A 19761-nucleotide genomic window follows, 5' to 3' on the forward strand; every position below is an offset into this window, starting at 1 on the left:
TTTAAATTTATGTCAACTTCCACTTTTACTCCACTACATTTCCTAGATAAAATGTATACTTTTACTCCGTTATATTTCCACTAAGCATCTTCATTACTCGTTACTAAAACATAAAATTAGAAGAAATGTGTGCGACTGCAATAAGGGAGGTTTGGCGAATCACTGCTCCTAGATTGCATTACGCACGCTGCGCGCTCTATTTCAGCGCTTGTTTGTTGCTAAAGGAGGAGGACGCACAACTGAAACCGCCATGGAAGCACAGCACCTACTGGAGGACCTCCCGTTATCATAGACGACCACCCCGACGATAGTGGTGAACAGGGTAGTGGTGAATATAACCTCATACACCCATGGCCGTATTTGCAAGAAATGTTTCTGTACATCGGCTACCTGCCCTAGCGGCCTGTGAAAGGCTATTTATCCATAGCATCGCAGGAGTTGTCTTCAGTCCAAGAAGAGTAAGACTGAATCAGGCCCGGGGTGGGTAATCGGGAGAATTCCTGGTGGGCCGCTTCACTTTTGGCCCGGTCGAGGAAACAACTATTGACATTTGTCACGTTAGACTATCTTTTCTTAAAGTAGGACACGTTCTGCATTCTGTGCATGACACCAATGCAATGCCTCTGCATGGGTTGTAGCCTACGTGAGGGAGTTCTCCCCTCCCAAAAAGAGTTGGTTGGGTCCATATAGCCCGTCTTTTCCAAAAAGTTTTTTCAGATACGGTACGGATAGCCAAGCCGGCCCTACAGTAGACACAAGCGTCAGGAAGGATGGAGGGTAGAAAGAGGCCAGGAGAGACTGAGCAGCAGATCAACCAGTCGACCACTGAAAATGATGAGCCCGAAATTAGTGATGAGGAGGCCATGACTACAGGGACAAGTAGAGAGGATACATTTAAGTTATTTAACCTTCTAACACTGTTCCGGTCAAAAATGACCGATTTACTCATTCCCTGTACCATAAATATGGCATTTTTCATCAGATTGCCTCAAGATCTTATGATATCCTTCACAAAAGGCCTTTGAACACATAGCATTTATTTTGACTACTTTCTTTGAATTTTGAGTGATTTATTCAACGTAGAAACACTTTTTTTGTTTACGGTCAAAAATGACCGCCATAGGAAATTAATGGGAAAGAGTATACATTTCATCCAGGAGATAAAATATATCTCCTTACACACACTCCTACAACTTACCACCAACACATAACACACACACACACACAGTTCATGTTGTCATGTTGCCACTTGTGCATGTAAACCACCAATGTTTGCACACACATGCATTTTTCACACATGGAAACACTCACACCCACACACACAAACAGACACATACACACACACACACACACTCTCTCTTTCTCTCTCTCTCTCTCTCTCTCTCTCACACACACACACACACACACACACACACACACACACACACACACACCACACACACACACACAGTTCATGTTGTCAGTTGATGTTGTCATGTTGCCACTGTGCATGTGAACCACAGTGTCCGCACACATTCACGCACATACAGAAACACACACACCCACACACAAAACACACGTGATGTAGATGTTAATGTTCTAATAAGGGTCTGTTTACAATAATGTTCTATTAAATAATACTTTTTGTCATGGTATTGGTATTTAAGAGCAGTTAAAACTGTTCGGTCAAATTTGACCGAACAGTTTGAGTAAATTAAGGGGGGGTAGCAACGAACAGTGTTTAAAGGTTAATATTTAATGTAAGAAAGAGCAATTACATTACATGATAAACCTATATTACATGATAAACCTATATACCCATGCAAAAAACATGTAGCCTAAACATTAGTTCAATATGCCTCTTTGTGGAAGCGTGGGATAGGCTACATTTCAAAGGCTTTCTTTCTTTCTTTCTGTTTTGGTAACTTGTGGAATAGTGGAATATTTTTTGTTAACTTCTCAGTTGAAATGAATTATTATATAACCTTTACACATTTGTTGAACCATGGTACTAATAAAAACTACAGGATAGTAAGAGCTGAAATGTTGCTTAATTTATCCAATTTCCACCTCTATGGTCAGTCTTGGGCCTGAAACTCCCGGGCATTGAATTCTGGCAACTTTGAAAACCAGCTTCTTTTGAAGATGAACAGACACCTTTTCAGTTTCAACTAATGACTGGCATATTAGTAGCAACTGGACATAGGTGGCCTGTGTGTGTGTGTGTGTGAGTGACGGTGACCTGGGGAGTAAGCCCTAGAAATGCCACATGACCAAAATGTTCTCCCTACAAGCAGGTCATTTTGTTTTGTTTTTTTGTTAAAGAAATACGTTATTTATTTTTCATTTCAGAGAATTGTTCCTAAAGAGTTCTAGAAAAGAATGTGATTTGATTTGATGAGTGAGATTAAGAAGATATGGGAACCCTGAATATGCTTTATGCTTTACTATAAGAAAGCAAAATAAAGTTTACAATAAAAGTTCAAAATAAAACCGCTTGCTTTTTACTTTTTACTTTTACTTCAAATACTTAAGTACATTAAATATCAGAAAATTACTTTTGATACTTAAGTACAGTATATATCAGATACTTTAAGACTTTTACTTAAGTAATATTCTAAAAGGCAACTTTCACTTCTACCAAAGTCTTTTTCTAGTACGATACATGTACTTTTACTCAAGTATTTTTTTTCTAGTACTTTATACAACACGGAATTTTACTAAATATAGGCTACTTATGCTGCTATAACCAGCAGTAGGCCTATATAGGCTTAAGTAGTCTAATACTATCTGAGCGGACGGTTGCACGTGCCTATAGGTCTGCCTGACGGAAAGTTTGAATGCATTGTTTATATAACAACACTGACGCTTGCTGTTTCCGTCGTTTTACTTGTCAGTTGGCTAGGTGTTACATTTTACATTTGGTGGGAATATTATGATGCAGGACATGGCTCTTGCAAACACCTGCTTATGACACAAAAGCTTGACAATTGTGTGAGACACCCAGAACATAGTTCTTTTGGCAGCTCCCAAGTTCCAATGCCCCCCCTGAAACGAATGTAGCCTACTTGCAATAACTCTGTAAGTGTGTGTGTGTGTGTGTGTGTGTGTGTGCGTGCGGTTGTGGTCCACAATTTCCTGGTGTTCCTTATAGTTTAGGTCTACCTCTTTCACAGGTCCCATGAGAAAGAGTTCAATTTTGGCTTGGATGAAAAAAAAGAAAACGTTTAAGTTTTATGAGTCATTTTGTCAGCCTGGCTGTGGCATTGTGGAGGGAACTAGTCTGCGGTGCTCTGACTCACTGTGCCTACCCATTGTGTACAGGGCATTCCGTTGGGCAGCACGGTTGTCAATGCCGTTGCCAGGGGCTGTGTTGCTAAGGGATTCATCTTCTGAGTGTGAACTCACTGGAACTGTACACACCACAGCATGCACTACACCTGGTCTGGACTTGCTCTCTGTCTGCCTTCCTTTGTGTGTGTGTGTGTGTGTGTGTGTGTGTGCACACACTCTAGATGTCTGTGAACTTTTTGTGCTTGTGTGTGTGTGTATGTGCGTGTGTGAGTATGTGGTATGTGAATACTATACTTGTATATGTGAGTATGTGTGTATAATATACTTATGTGTGTGTGTGTGTGTGAGTATGTGTGTATAGCATACTTGCATGTGTGTGGGTGTCTGTATGCAAGTTTGTGTGTGTGTGTGTGTGTGTGTGAGTATGTGTGTATAGTAGCCTATACTTGTATGTGTGTGTGTGTGTGAGAGAGAGAGTATGTGTGGGTATAGTAAACATGTGCACATTTCTGTCTGTATATTTGCGTGTGTCTAAGTGTGTCCACACTGTAATTTGTGAAGACATTGTGCTTGTAATTGAATGGAAGCATATCTATATGTGAGAGAGTGAAGTGTGTGTGTGTGTGTGTGTGTGTGTTTCCCTTCAGAGAAAGTACAGGTTGATTCTTGCAGAGGTCAAGAACATGCCCCATCTACACACACCAAGTTCAAAGGTCACCCTAAATAACCCCTTGCGTAATTCCTCGCAGGCTTCTGCAGACCTGTGAGTGGACTTGGGTATGTGGGAGTCATTGTTGTAGCCAGTGCGGGGCAGTGGGCAGTACTCTGCCAGCTCGCCCAGAGGGAGAGGGAGAGAGAGAAAGAGAGAGAGAGAGAGAGAGAGAGAGAGAGAGAATCAGGTCACCTCTGGAGGGGGGGGGGGGCAACAGGCAGGAATGCTGGCAACACTTTGGTCCAAAACTGCTCAGGAATGCATTATTCCAGACTGTGCTGTTTCACACCTCCGATGGTCCATTTGGTCCACCTAACGCAACACACAAACACACATTCATAGTTTGGGTCAGTTATCTGGTCACGTTTTGAGGCACAGAGAGGTGTGTGCATGTGCGTGTTTGTGTGTGTGTGTGACTGTGGTCTGTGAAGTCATGTGTTCACCCAGTCAACTGCAGTTATGCATCTTGCATGCAGGTATGGAAGTCTTTGTTTACACTAATTAGAGTGCACGTGAGCAAGAGATGGAGTTGTGTGTGTGTGTGTGTGTGTGTGTGTGTGTGTGTGTGTGTGTGGTATGCGGTATGCATAGAAATGTGAGTGGTGTGTATGGGAAGGTGTTTGGTTTCTTTAGCAGTTGTTCATTTGTTTGTTTTTGTGTTCATGTGTGACTGTGCACATAGCAGGCGGCAGTACTGCAGTACAGACATGGGTATTTGTGTCCGTATTAACTATCTGGACCTGCGTGAGCATGCGCATTGCAATAATGTCTGTCTTGTTTTGTTTTGTTTGTCTGTGCTTGTAATTGTCATTTGTAAGAAACAGTTGCAAGGTAACATGAATGCAGAACAAATCATGTGTGTGTGTGTGTGTGTGTGTGTGTGTGTGTGTGTGAAGGAGAGAGAGAGGGAGAGAGAGAGAGAAACTGTGTCTAAAAAGTAGAGGCAAAAGAAATGGAGAGAAGAGAAGAGAGGGGAAAGCAGTGACCTGTAGTCTGTTTGACTGGGCGCCAGCGTTTCAGTGCTTCTTTGTACCCTGCAGGCACTTCATTTCACGGCCCTGCCCCACCCTTGGGAGCAAACACACACACACACACACACACACACACACACACACACACACACACTGTTGGGTGGGGGGAGGAGTCTTCTGTCTCAAGTCACTGCAGGTGAGCAGTCCAAGGCAGGAATGCAGGAAAAGAGTGTGTATGTGAGTGTGTGTATAGGTGTGTGTGTGTGAGAGAGAGAGAGAGAGAGAGAGAGAGAGAGAGTACAAGAGAGATAAAAAAAGTTTATGTGCAGATGAGTGTGTAGGTGTGTGTGTGTGTGTGTGTGTGTGTGTGTGTGTGTGTGTGACTGGGAGATAGAGAGAGTACAAGAGAGAGAGAAAAAGTTTATGTGTAGGTGTGTGTGTGTGAGATAGAGAGAAAAAGTGTCTAGTGTATCTATCTTAGAGTGAATGTGCAAGTGTGTGTGTGTGTGTGTGTGTGTAAAGCTATATATGAAGAAGAGGGTGTTGGCCTCCAGCTCACCTGGCTAACAGGAGTGGTTGAGGGAGGCCAAGCAAGGGGAGGGACCATTTCACTGAGCGGTCACACGCACACAGACACTCTCCCTCTCACTTCTCTCAAGGACTGGACACACACAGACACACTCTTGGTGGCGGAACCTCACGAAGAGAGGAGTGAGGCGAATATTTAACACAGCAGAAGTGGAGAGACTTTCAAAGGATTGTCTCTTTGGTGCACCGCCCCTGGAAGCTCGCGGCTCTCTGTCTCTCCGACTGTGGTGTGTGTGTGTGTGTGTGCGCGTGCCTCTGCTCTGTTCCCTGCTGAAGGGGAAAGTTTGGCTCGGAGTTGCTGTGCTGCGGGAGGAACAGTAGTGGACTTAATTTCCCTTCCTGTGAGAAGAGCGGAGCGGAGCCCCGTGCGGACCTCACATCTCCAACCCCTTTTTTCCTTTTGCTTTTTCTTTTTGTGTGTTTTGGCGAACTCTGGGATTTGGGAAAGTTCACAATAAGAGGTGCGTATGCTCTGCAGGCTCAGCACAAACACCCACACCCAGTAGCTTTCTCCCTCTCTCTCTCTCTCTCTCTCTCTCTCTCTCTCTCCTTCCATTCTCTCTCTTTCTCCCTCTTCCATTCTTTCTCATTCTCTCTTTCTCTCCCTCATCCATTCTCTCTCTCATTCTCTCTCATTCCCTCTTCTCTCTCCATCTCTCTCTTTTCTCTCATGATCTCTCTCTTCTCTCTCTCTCTCTCTCTCTCTCTCTCTTCTCTCTAGTTTATTACATTCTTCATGTTACTTGTCTCTGAGGGCACTGCCAGTCCGTCTTACAGGGGGCAAAATCCTCTTATTTTGTAAGAGGCAAGAAGTCTGTGAATCTTTTCTTTTCTATTTGCGGTAAAGGTTGCATGTCAGAGTCTGACCCAGGTAACCTCTGCCTGTCATGCTCTGATTAGAGGTGTCGCCGTGGTGATAAAAGAGTTAGATAATGCAAACCCATTGGAGTTCAAAGGCAGCCAATAGCTATAGTCCATGTTACTTTTGCAGGTGTGTTTGTGTGCCAGTGTATGCGTGTGTGTGTGTTTATGTGAGGGAGAGAGAGGGAGAGAGTGATTGATACAGAGAGTTGATGACTGCGCCACAGAGTATGTTCCATTCAGTTGTATTTATATAGTGCATAAAACAGTTGAGCCAGTGTCCAGGTGCTACACATGGGCCTTGGCCCGAGCGTGTCAGTTATGAGAGGCTCTGTTAGGGTGGTTTGGATCCTAGCCCAGCCCAGCCCAGCCCAGCCCAGCCCAGCACCTCAGTCAAAACGTCAGAGGGCTGTGAGCGTGGACACTCACAGTTAAATGCTGAGAATGCCTTTCTGTCAGGTAGACCCTGGTGAGAAATGACCGCTCGTAATTCTCACCTGGTCTTTGGCACAGGTGAGGGCCAGGTGAGGTGCATTTGGTTTCAGCATGTCCACACAACGCTTGAGGCTGACTGTGTGTTGTTGTTGTTGTTGTTGTTGTATGTTGGTGTATATTAGAGGTTCATCCGTTTGTTTTGGCACTCTTCACCTGAGGGACAGGTGCTCTAGGTGGGCCTCAGTGCAGGGGAGAGAGGGAATCTAACCTGCCTGGGTCTCCCTCTCTCTCTCTTTCTCTCTCTCTCTCTCTCTCTCTCTCTCTCTCTCTCTCTCTCACACACACACACACACACACACATACACACACACACAGACACACACATGTCCATATGCTTCTGATGAATACATAGCTGGAGTTTGGCATTGGCTTTGGCTCTGCTCCGTCTCTGAAATAATGGGGCTGAGCTGGGGAACATGTGCTGCCCATATGCCCCTCCACATGCCCACACAGCCATGCCCCTTCACATGCCCCTCCACATGCCCCTCCACATGCCCACACAGCCATGCCCCTCCACATGCCCACACAGCCATGCCCACTGTCGCTGGCTCTCCCCCACTCTCAGGACCCACTGGAGGTTCGGGGTAATCGTTCATTAGGGGATAAAGTATTTACCCTCCTGTGAGGGGAAGCGAGTGGGGACTCTTGGGGGTGAAGTGAAGTGAGGTGAGGACTCTTGGGGGTGAGGTGCAGAGCCGGACAGTAACGGAGTACATTTACTTGAGTACAATTTTGAGGGATCTGTACTTTACTCGAGTATCATTTTTGGGTCATCATTTTGAGTACTCATGACTTTACTCAAGTACATTTGAGAGGCAAATATTGTACTCTTTACTCCACTACATTTCTATCCATAACCGTGAGTACCCGTTACTTCTTCTAAAAAAAAAGGAAAAAAAGAAAAATCTCGGAAACCCTCAATTTGTTGTTTCCTTCTCAAACGTGATTGGATTGTGCAGGCGCCACTGATTGGGACAGCCTATCAGCAATCACCTTCAGCTTTCCGCCAAAGTCAACTCCATGGTCAGATTTACTGTAGATAAGAGACGAAACCATGGACGAACCAATGGATGAAGACGCAGCAGGTCCATCCCGGGAATGTGCCAACCTGTGGCCCCACCTCGCCAGACTATTTCAATTTTCTGAACAAGTTAATGATAGTTTTCGCTTCAAGTGTTTCAATTACAAAATAGTATTTTGTATTTGAAATATGTATTTTAAATACATGTATTAGAAATACTGCCTATCCCTGTGAACATGGTAAAAAGAGGAAATGACTTGATTTTACTTTCAATTCCTTTTACATTCTCCAAGGTATTAACATTAACATTTCATTCATGTAGGATGTTTCTGTACATAAATGTAAGCACTGTGTCAGTAGTAATGCAATATTTAGAAAATGTAGGCTACTCTTGTACTCTTGATACTCAAGTACTTTTAAAAACAAGTACTTCAGTACTTTTACTTAAGTAGACTGACTGTTGTACTTTTACTTGTACTTGAGTACAATTTAGCAAAGGGTATCTGTACTTTTACTCAAGTAATGAAGCTGTGTACTCTGTCCGCCTCTGGTGTAGTGGGGTGAGGTGGGGTGAGGTGGAGTGAGGTAGGGACCCTTGGGAGTGAGGTGGAGTGAGGTGGGGTCTCTTGGGGGTGAGGTTGGGTGTGGTGGGGTGAGGTATATAGGTAGGGACCCTTGGGGGTGAGGTTGGGTGAGGTGGGGTCTCTTGAGGGTGAGGTTGGGTGTGGTGGGGTGAGGTATATAGGTAGGGACCCTTGGGGGTGAGGTGGGGTGTGGTGGGGTGAGGTATATAGGTAGGGACCCTTGGGGGTGAGGTTGGGTGAGGTGGGGTCTCTTGAGGGTGAGGTTGGGTGTGGTGGGGTGAGGTATATAGGTAGGGACCGTGTGGTGGGGTGAGGTGGTGCTAAAGCAGCCTGGGAACTGCTGGCTAAAGTTAAGCTCTGTTCACATTGACGCAGAGGCTCTCGTCGCCCATCGCTTGTTGCCTGAAAAGATGAAATAATTTGTCGCGCAACGTTTGAGTCACCAATGGTTATGCCACCTGTAATTGCTTAATTTCATTAACATTACATGGTGGTCTTGTCATTAGTCTTCGTATAGGCAAATCAGGCTTTAGTAGGAAATCCTGCCATGCCCCAGGTATGGTGTAGGTCTTGGTCTTAGTCTGCAGGAAGTGTCCCAGATTAGGGCCTGATCCGCGCAGGATGAAACAGCTACCCAGAGCATTATGTCATGATGTGATGATGTTGTCTAGGTTATGCTATGATCAGTTCCAGATTATGTTGTGATGATATGAAGTTGTCTATCTGTTTTTGGGGTTATGCTATGTTGTTAGCATATGAATATCTGTCCCGGACGTTATGTCGTTGTCTAACTCTCCCAGATATTATGCTATGTTGTTATGAAATGTCCGAGCTCTTTGGGTTGTTATGTTGTGTTGGTGATATGATGTTATCTGTCTACTCTAGCCGAGTGTGAGAAGCTGATTTTGTAAAGAGATAGGTCCCAGGGTCTGTTCTGAGTTTGTGTACGTTGCTTAACAGGCTTGGTGATTTACGGCTGTTTGTGACAGGGACACATTACTGATTCCAGTTTCACGATTCTGTGCAAAAACCACAAGCCCCCCCCTTCCCCCACCCACCCCCCGCATAATCTCTCATCCCAAACCCTTTTACTACCACCCCACCCACACCCATAATCTCTCATCCCAAACCCTTTTACTACCACCCCACCCACACCCATAATCTCTCATCCCAAACCCTTTTACTACCCCTCCCCATAATCTCTCATCCCAAACCCTTTTACTACCACCCCACCCACACCCATAATCTCTCATCCCAAACCCTTTTACTACCCACACCCATAATCTCTCATCCCAAACCCTTTTACTACCCACACCCATAATCTCTCATCCCAAACCCTTTTACTACCCACACCCATAATCTCTCATCCCAAACCCTTTTACTACCCACACCCATAATCTCTCATCCCAAACCCTTTTACTACCCACACCCATAATCTCTCATCCCAAACCCTTTTACTACCCACACCCATAATCTCTCATCCCAAACCCTTTTACTACCCCTCCCCATAATCTCTCATCCCAAACCCTTTTACTACCCCTCCCCATAATCTCTCATCCCAAACCCTTTTACTACCCCTCCCCATAATCTCTCATCCCAAACCCTTTTACTACCCCTCCCCATAATCTCTCATCCCAAACCCTTTTACTACCCCTCCCCATAATCTCTCATCCCAAACCCTTTTACTACCCACCGGAGAAATTCCGACATGGTGACTCACATATCAGAAGTGGGAATGCTGAGGAGAGGTGAGGTGGGCGTTGTGGGGAGGTTGAATAATAACGGTGAGCGTGAGCACCAAAAACCACTTCTGTGTTTGTTCAATAATGGCGACGTGCCTTCCCTTTCTCTGCCTGTGAGTCTGTTTTAATGCTGGTTTATTAGGCCTGCATAAATCTGTCACTGGAATGCAATTATACGTGTGAAACCGACTGATGTAAGAGGCCAATCACAGTGGGTGTTGCCCTGCCCTGAGTGAGGGGGTGGGGACCTGAAGCACACGGTTGTGCAATACCACTGAGCAACGTCTGATAAGATACAGTTTTTCTCAGTCGCTTTGGTGCTTTTTTCAGATCAGAATTAAAATTCTATTAGTTCAACCAAAAATAATTCAGTGGAAATGCATGGATTCCAGTTGCTGCTACTGGAAGAAACTGGAATCCATGCATTTCCACTGAATTATTTTTGGAATCTGATCCCTTATCATACCTGTTCATTCTTACTCGTCGCTGGACTTATCGTGACTAAATTCAAGATGGCTGCAAACGCTAAACTTCGTGAAGATACTGTCTGTATAAATCGTCTTGTAAGTAAACTACCAGTGCTTTTTCAAAGTTCTCAGTGTCTCGTTTTAAATGTCAGGGCCCTCGGAAGTCTACCAATGAAGTGTGGAGATACATTGAGCCTCGTAAATGGGTGTAAAACAGTGATTTATTTGCATGGCTAGCCCGATGCCGAAGCACCACTATTGAAAAAGCTGTTGGTAGCATCGGCTAACTAGCGCCAGATTTGGAGTGCAGGGGACAAGCCGAGATGGGCTATGAGACATACGTTCACACTCGGTATCATGTTTCAATACACTTTAGGTCAATATCACACCGGAATTCTCCTTTAACTTTCGTTGGCCTTTCGCATGTCTTACTTTCACTTTCACGTCATTCACTTAAACTTTCCTACTTGCTAGATTTGACCAATCTTCCATAGCCTACGTGCACAAGTAGTTTGAGTAGAACTACTGATCTTCATTATCTCCCTGCTTGTTGACATCTTATCATGTATGGTATTATTTCAGATGTACGTACATTTGCGAACGTAGCGTTATCAGCGACATGGACACATCGCAGATTGCGAACGCTGTCAGACCCAAGTTTCCGTCGTATTTATCAATCGTTCAATCTTTAGTGTAAACTGCACCTTTCTCTGCCTTTCTCCGCCCATAAACGCAATTTACAAACGTCCACAACTGAATGGCAGCGCCTACATAGCCTACAAGCGCAGTTGAATGAAGTTAACTGATGACAACATTAAAAAGAATCAAACGTTTAGCGATCATGCAATCATGAAATAATACCATGATATGATGACAAACAAGCAGGGAGATAATGAAGATCTAGTTCTACTCAAACTACTTGTGCACGTAGGCTATGGAAGATTGGTCAAATCTAGCAAGTAGGAAAGTCCAAGTGAAGTACGTGAAAGTGAAAGTAAAAGTAAGACATTAGAAAGGCCAACGAAAGTTGAGGTTGCTTTTGGTAGTACAAATACTTTCACCACAAAAACTGGTGCTCTAAATAGCGATTCTGTTGTCTTTGAAAGGTTCTCTTATTGAAGCATTGAACTGCAATTTGGATTAACACTTGCTTTTACAAGGCGGAAGTATTTAGGCGCAGAATAGACGTGCGCTTTCAGGAGCAGTCTTTGTACATACAGCGGAATACATAACTAGGCGCTCTTTACTCTTCCCCTCCCATCTTTTTATGCTAAACTCCCACTTTCCCCTGGATCCTCCCTTGAATGCATATGCATGACATGACAAACGCAATGTGCCCTTTTCAGCTCCCGTGACAGGCAGTTTGCGCTTTTACATCATTGCGGCCTGTTTGTACATACCTCGCAATGATTTTAAACGCACATTGCGAAACAAATACGCCTGAAGTGGGCGCAAAAGCGTTAGTACATCTGGCCCTGAGAGAACTGTCATAATGAAAACATGACAAAGCCATTTGACTATCTTGTTCATAAACGATGGTGTCAAGACTTCTCATTTTGATGACACTGACAGTTTCATTGACACGAATACCTGCTTTTGAGGAATGGACTATCCATTTTGAGCAAGTGACGTGCTTTTGCAGGTCATCCACTAGGTTTTGCAGTTTGCACTAATTGTTTTGAGAATTGCACTAACTGCTGTGCAAATGTTAATAGTGATGTGAGAAAAGCACCAAAGCGACTGAGAAAAACTGTAACTCAGCCGTCAGATCAATCATGTGCCTTTCTGGCTCATCATATGTTATACACATCACATGAGGATTTTAAGACATTGGAAATAATATTATGTATTTTAATTGGACTTTTTAGTATAATACCATCCAGACTGTATTGATGATCAGTTGATATCTGAGAGTAGATAGATACAGTAGATAGATAGATAGATAGATAGATAGATAGATAGATAGATAGATACAATAGATAGATAGATAGATACAGTAGATAGATAGATACAGTAGATAGATAGATAGATAGATAGATAGATAGATAGATACATAGATAGATAGATAGATAAATAGATAGATAGATAGACAGATAGATATAAATATATATAGATAGATAGATAGATAGATAGATAGATACATAGATAGATAGATAGATAGATAGATAGATAGATATAGATAGATAGATAGATAGATAGATAGATAGATAGATAGATAGATAAATAGATATAGATAGATATATAGATATAGATAGATAGATAGATAGATAGATAGATAGATATAGATAGATAGATAAATAGATATATATAGATAGATAGATAGATAGATAGATAGATACTTTATTGATCAAGACGTGTACATCGTCCACTCCGTTGTCACACACTGCAATGGACTCTAACTGGGATGGACACTGACTGTAAAGGCTGGTTGAATGTTGATTCCCTGATAGGACCATCTGACTAAAGGCTGGTTGACTCTTGATTCTCTGATGGGAACATCTGCTCTTCATATGAGACGGATTCCAGGAGAGGTTACAAGGCCACCGCTGCTGCCAGAGAGAGAGAGAGAGAGAGAGAGAGAGAGAGGGGATGAAGGGGGGAGAGAGGAATGGAGGGAGGGAGAGAGAGAAAGAGAGAGATAAGGGAAGAGAGAGAGAAAGAGGGAGAGAGAGATATAGAGGGTGAAATCATTTGATGTTCACACAAGAGAAAGAGGAAGAGAATGTGGGAGGAGATCTGATGTTTGGAGGAAGAAAAAGAAGGATAGAAGAAAGAGATGAAGGGAGAACATTTCTACAGGAAGGAGGAAAACCTGCAGATGCCTGACATGTCATGTGGGGGAGGAAAACCTGCAGATGCCTGACATGTCATGTGGGGGAGGAAAACCTGCAGATGCCTGACATGTCATATGTGAGAGGAGAGAGTTCATGTGTGAGGAGTGTTACAGGTGGTGGGATTTCTATACGGGGTTTTGGAGATGAAGGAGAGCACACTACTGCCAGAAAAAGAGGGAGAGAGAGAGGTGGAGGGAGAGGGACAGAGAGAGGTGGAGGGAGGTGGAGGGAGGGTTCATGTGTGAAGGGTCAGTTGGCTCAGGTTTCTCTCAGGGTTGGGTCTGATGAACAAAACTCCACAGATCCACCCTACACCAGTGACCCCTCCCCACCTGCTTTTGCATTCAGATACCAGCCAGAGAGTTCAGAGTTCAGCTCAGAGAGATTTATTCATCACATGTACATAACAAGCAGTGAAATGTAAGCCTGGTTAGCTTCCTGACTGTGTAAAGTAGAAAGAATCTAAGTAAAACAGATTAGATTAAAAGCAGAAGTTGATAATAAATAATTCAATAAAATAATAAAAAAAATATTATTATTATTATTATTATTATTATTATTATTATAAATAATGTTATTAAAATGGGATAGTCCATGGTATTCATTAGAGTTGGCATGTCCATGTTGAGGAGTCTAATGGCCTGAGGGAAATTGTTTTTTCTTAGTTTCTCAGTTTTGGCCATCAAACTGCAGAAGCGCTTGCCTGACTTCAACACACTGAACAGGCAGTTTCTGGGATGGGTGGAGTCCTTTAAGATTTTAGTGGCTCTGTTCTTGGCCCACCAATCAGAGGTTAAAGACACTTACAAATCAGAGAGATCCACCAATCAGAAGTCAGAACACCTAGAATTCAGAAAGGCCCTCCAATCAGATAATAGGACACTAAGAAAATACAAATCAGTGGTTATCACCAATGTGAAATCAGGACACTAACAAAACAGAGAGGTCCACCAATGAGATGTTAGGTTACATAGAATTTGGAGAGGCTATCACTAATCACTAAAGGTTAGGACACTTAGAAATGGGCTTTATTATAATGTCAGTTCAATCTTGGTCGTACATCACATCGAACATTGTCCATCTCATTTTCTCTTCAGTGTTTAATTGGATTTGTGTGAGTTCTGCGTCTGTAATGTACGTCAGGCCAGTGAAGCACAGTCAGACTCTCTTCAGCACCTGTTTGGGCATGACATTCTGAAGAAGAACTCCTCTGTTGGGGCATGCCATTAGAAAGAGGATATCAGATGGCTCCAGGGCTCCTGCTCTTGCAGAGTCTTGCATATTCTGCAGACATCTTCTGTAGACATCGGCAATCTGGGATCTGTCCCATGTGAACACAGTCTCATCCCACAAACACATACACTCACACATGAGTCTTCCTCCATTAGAGAATGCAGTAGGTTCCCAAGTTTCAACCCCCTTGATATTCATCACCATTTTCATGTTTTGAAAATATGCTAACAAGTATCAGTTTATATCTTAGAAGATTTCCAACAATAGTTCTGATAAAAAATAAATATTAAGAGCTGACATATGAATACTGTGCCGGTTAAGACCCCCATGGGGCTCTAAGCAACATCCTGCTAAGGGGCCCTCCTACCTGAACTCTGAGCGCCAAAATGTAACCATTTTTTTACAGTATCATCGGACACCTCAGTGCTCCCAGTTGGCCGTGTATATTCATAGGCCTATAGTGTGCGTTCCCAAGGCATTTCCGGAGGCACAGAAAACAACACACTTGGGGACAAAGGCAACTTTTACGTAAAGTCCACTTTTTGTAGAACAGTCCAATATATTTTCATTTCAAAGAATCTGCATTGGTTCTGAACATTTCATTCGTAAATCTTCTAGGATCAGATTGAAAGGGTCTAGAGTATATCTATTCATAGGCCTATACTAAGTCAATGATCGGATGGTGTTACTTCCTGTTAGATTTCTGTGTGTTAGATGGAGAATTGTGTGTGCTGTTTTGCAAAATGTGTGTTAGGAAATTGAAAACTGAGTCAAACACTGAGAATTAGTGTATGATTTTGCAGATTAGATGTGAGGTTATGGTGTTTGAAAGACATGTTTAGAGAATTGTGTGACAAGCAAAAATTTAGTGTGTAAGTAATTGAAAAAAACTGTAACGTATGAGACACTGTCACAATAACTGTATACCTGTTTGTCACTAGCTTGACCAAGGGAAGACGGGGAGGGGGCCTTCATTAACTTGCGTAGTGTACGCCTATAGGGAGAACCAACCCTGTATTAGTGTAATATGAAATGTTCAGAGTGATTTATGTCCAAGTGAGCAGCATTGAAAGTGGAAGTTGCATCACACCACGCAGATGCTTTATAGTAAAGGTGTCAGAGAGAGGCCACCACAGCCATTGCCTCAAAAAATCTTACCTGAACTGTGTAAGCACCTCACCATAGAACCAGGCCTGTAGGTGTAGTCAAAGCACCTCCTCAGCCAAAGGCATTTCATTAAACTTTATGAGTCTGCATATTTGCTTTATGCACTCCCAATTAAAGGGAAACTTGGCAGGATTTCCCCCTCTGCTGGAGAAATTGTGCATAATGCTATTTCAAACTGTGGAAAAAGGTAATGATAAAGCACATGGATTTGTTTACAAGCTAGCAAAACGGTTAGCATAAGTTCGGCAGACAATGTGGATGTTACAAGGTAAGAAACACGATTTAAAACGTTTCTCAGTTCTCTTTCCGGGACGGTAGTCTCAATGTTGCAAGGTTGGTTTTCCAAATGATTTCTAAACGCGATTATTACGTTGAAATAGTTGCCAAGTACCCCTTTAACTTTATACTCCCAGTGACCTGGTTATCTATTTTTATGGGCTAATAAAAATAATAAAAAATTAACTGTTGGTAAATTAATTCTACAAAAATGAATATGTTATATTTACATGTATTGATTTAGCTGACACTTTTACCCAAAGCGACTTACAACTGATGATTAACATTATTATTATTATTATTATTATTATTATTATTATTATTATACTGATGATTAACATGCAAGTTACATAGCATAGGAGACCGTATAGCATACTGTAGCAATACTACTTTTACAAATATACATAGCAAAGAAGACTGTAGCATAGCAATACTAGGCCTACTAGGGCTGTCAACCGATTAAATAAAATAATCGAATTAATTACATACTCTGTGATTAATTAATCTAAATTAATCACATATATGATTTTTGCTGTAAAAGTATTTTAAATATTTAAACTCAAATGAATCATTGAATAATCAGCATTAGTGACATTAAAGTTCAAAAACTCTTTTATTATTATTTTAATAATGGCCATAATAATCTATGAAATGACCTAATATGCTGAGGAAATACATTTAAAAGTGCTTTGTCAAGAAGTTTTTTTTTATCACATACATTGCAGAGGACTTTATTTTAATCAACACTTTATTTTTATCAACAGCATCAAGCCGTTTTTGAAAAGTAAATGTTCCAATCAATGATCTAGGCAGCACATTTTCTTCTCTCTCCTTCATTTTACAGTCTAATGGTTACTGACTACAACGGCTCGGTCAAAGGTCATACAGAATCGATTAATCTACGTTATTTTTTTTAATCAGTTATTTTTTCTCCAATTAATTAATCAAAATTAATCAGTTATTTTGACAGCCCTAAATACTACTTTAACAAATTTCTCACGACCGCCAGAGGATGAGAGTGTGGGAGTTTAAGAAAGGGTGTGGAAGTTTAAGTAAGCTATATTGCCCTGTTAGTGTGTAATACCATGTTCGCAACCCAGCTGTGACACACACACACACACACACACACACACAGGCTCAGGGGCTCCTTTATGAGTGATCTGTGTCTCTGAGCAACGCCGATCACACCTGCCCAGGTCCAGAAGCACACTGACCCACTCCTTTATACGGTCCCACAGTCCTCCCATGAAAGTTTCTGTTTCAGCATTTTAAGCTGAAGTTTGAATCTCTTTTTCGCTTTCTCTCTCTCTATATCTCTGTGTGTTTGTGTGTGTGTGTGTGTGTGTGTGTGTGTGTGTGTGCGTACGTACGTGTGTGTGTGTGTGTGTGTGTGTGTGTGTGTGTGTGTGTGTGTACGTGTGTGTACGTACGTACGTGTGTGTGTGTGTGTACGTACGTGTGTGTGTGTGTGTGTGTGTGTGTGTGTGTGTGTCACAGGTAGAGATGGGCAGATGGGCAGTGGGTCTCGTGATGGGGCTCCTCACTCTTGCCCTCTGGTCAACAAGTCCAGCAGACGGAGGTAAGAAACACCATCACAGAAACACACACACACACACACACATACTACATCACATCAGCCTGTGTGTGTGTTTTGTGTTTTGTGTTTGCATGTACCGTATGAACAGGTGCACACTTGACATTAGCCACAAAACATTTCAAAGCCAAGAGACAACCATCCTTAATGTATATGTGTGTGTGTGTGTGTGTGTGTGTGTCTTTTGCTCTGTTATCTGCAGTGAACCACTGTATGAGCGCCAACAATAAGAACTGCTCCATGTGCCTCCAAGCAGGAAAGGGTTGTGGATACTGCGCAGATGAGGTGAGAGTGTGTGTGTGTGTGTGTTCTGCGTGTGTGTTTGTGTGTGTGTGTGTACACACTTGCTCACAACGTTTTGCTTCCTGTACTTTTGACCACATACTTCAGGGTGCAGTCATAGCCATGCTGACACATGTAGAAACTGTGTAGTAATATCTAAGTCTTTTGGACTAACATGTTTGGATCAGTTTTCACTTGTCTAAAAATTAGCACTAATTGTATGTGTTGTGCGGTGTGTGTGTGTGTGTGTGTGTGTGTGTGTGTGTGTGTGTGTGTGTGTGTGTGTGTGTGTGTGTGTGTGTGTGTTGTGTGTGTGCTGTGTGTGTGCTGTGTGTGTGTGTGTGTGCCTAGGACTTTGCCGCTGCCCGATGTGACCTGGAAAAACATCTGAAAGATCTGAAGTGTCAAACGATAATGACTGTAGAAAGCTCCATGTCCATAGATGAGGTAAATACTGAAAGTCTGAATCTAATATGAAATGATCAGATAAAGATTGTCTTAGATCGGTGTTCCAGTACTACAAATGTCTACTAATTAAATCTAAAATCTACCCATCTAAGCCCAGCCCTCACCCTCTACTAATCTTGTGGAGTTTTATGATCTTATTGTTACAGTTGTCTTATAGTAATCGTTAGTGGTGTGGGCAGACCTTACAGGAAAACTGTGGCAATTTTTCACATAGATGCCTGTTTCTTGAGGTCACCGAGTACTGTCAGTATGAAAAAAACGGTGTGTTCCACTTCCCCTGTGTTCTAATTACCCAGTGTTCCACTTGGCCTGTGTTCTAATTACCCAGTGTTCCTCTTCCCCTGTGTTCTAATTACCCAGTGTTCCTCTTCCCCTGTGTTCTAATTACCCAGTGTTCCTCTTCCCCTGTGTTCTAATTACCCAGTGTTCCACTTGACCTGTGTTCTAATTACCCAGTGTTCCACTTGGCCTGTGTTCTAAACCCAGTGTTCCTCTTCCCCTGTGTTCTACACCCAGTGTTCCACTTCCCCTGTGTTCTAATTACCCAGTGTTCCACTTCCCCTGTGTTCTAATTACCCAGTGTTCCACTTGACCTGTGTTCTAATTACCCAGTGTTCCACTTGGCCTGTGTTCTAAACCCAGTGTTCCACTTCCCCTGTGTTCTAATTACCCAGTGTTCCACTTCCCCTGTGTTCTAATTACCCAGTGTTCCACTTGGCCTGTGTTCTAAACCCAGTGTTCCACTTTCCCTGTGTTCTAATTACCCAGTGTTCCACTTCCCTTGTGTTCTAAACACAGTGTTCCTCTTCCCCTGTGTTCTAATTACCCAGTGTTCCACTTCCCCTGTGTTCTAATTACCCAGTGTTCCTCTTCCCCTGTAGCACGAGGCCATCCGAATGTCCGTCAGCTCGGCCCAGGTGGCCCCCCAGAGGATGACTATGACCCTGCTGCCCGGAGAGGAGCGTGAGGTGCTGTTTGAGGTGTTTGAGCCAGTGCAGGGACCCCTGGACCTCTACATTCTCATGGACTTCTCCAACTCCATGTCCGACGATCTGGACAACCTGAAGAATATGGGGGAAGAGCTGGGTGAGTGTGTGAGAGAGGATGTATGAAAAAAACAATTCCCAGAAAGCATTGCAAAGCATAGCGCTCATTCTTCCACTCCTACTCTCCTAGAACTCCCATTGCCCACA

General features: G+C 42.9%; 1 protein-coding gene across 2 annotated transcripts in view; it reads left to right on the forward strand.

Moving 5' to 3' along the window:
• The first annotated feature begins 5453 nt into the window (after nt 1–5453).
• Nucleotides 5454–19761, forward strand: part of itgb4 (integrin, beta 4) — a 48177-nt gene continuing 33869 nt past the window's right edge. For both annotated transcript variants that reach the window (XM_042086716.1, XM_042086717.1), the window contains exons 1-5: nt 5454–6005; nt 17722–17803; nt 18021–18103; nt 18452–18547; nt 19450–19654. In XM_042086716.1, the coding sequence (XP_041942650.1) occupies nt 17728–17803; nt 18021–18103; nt 18452–18547; nt 19450–19654 (460 nt within the window). In that variant the 5' untranslated portion in view covers nt 5454–6005; nt 17722–17727. The remainder of the gene's footprint in view (nt 6006–17721; nt 17804–18020; nt 18104–18451; nt 18548–19449; nt 19655–19761) is intronic.

The sequence above is a fragment of the Alosa sapidissima genome, chromosome 3 (genome assembly GCF_018492685.1).
Source record: "Alosa sapidissima isolate fAloSap1 chromosome 3, fAloSap1.pri, whole genome shotgun sequence".
Lineage (NCBI taxonomy): Eukaryota > Metazoa > Chordata > Actinopteri > Clupeiformes > Clupeidae > Alosa > Alosa sapidissima.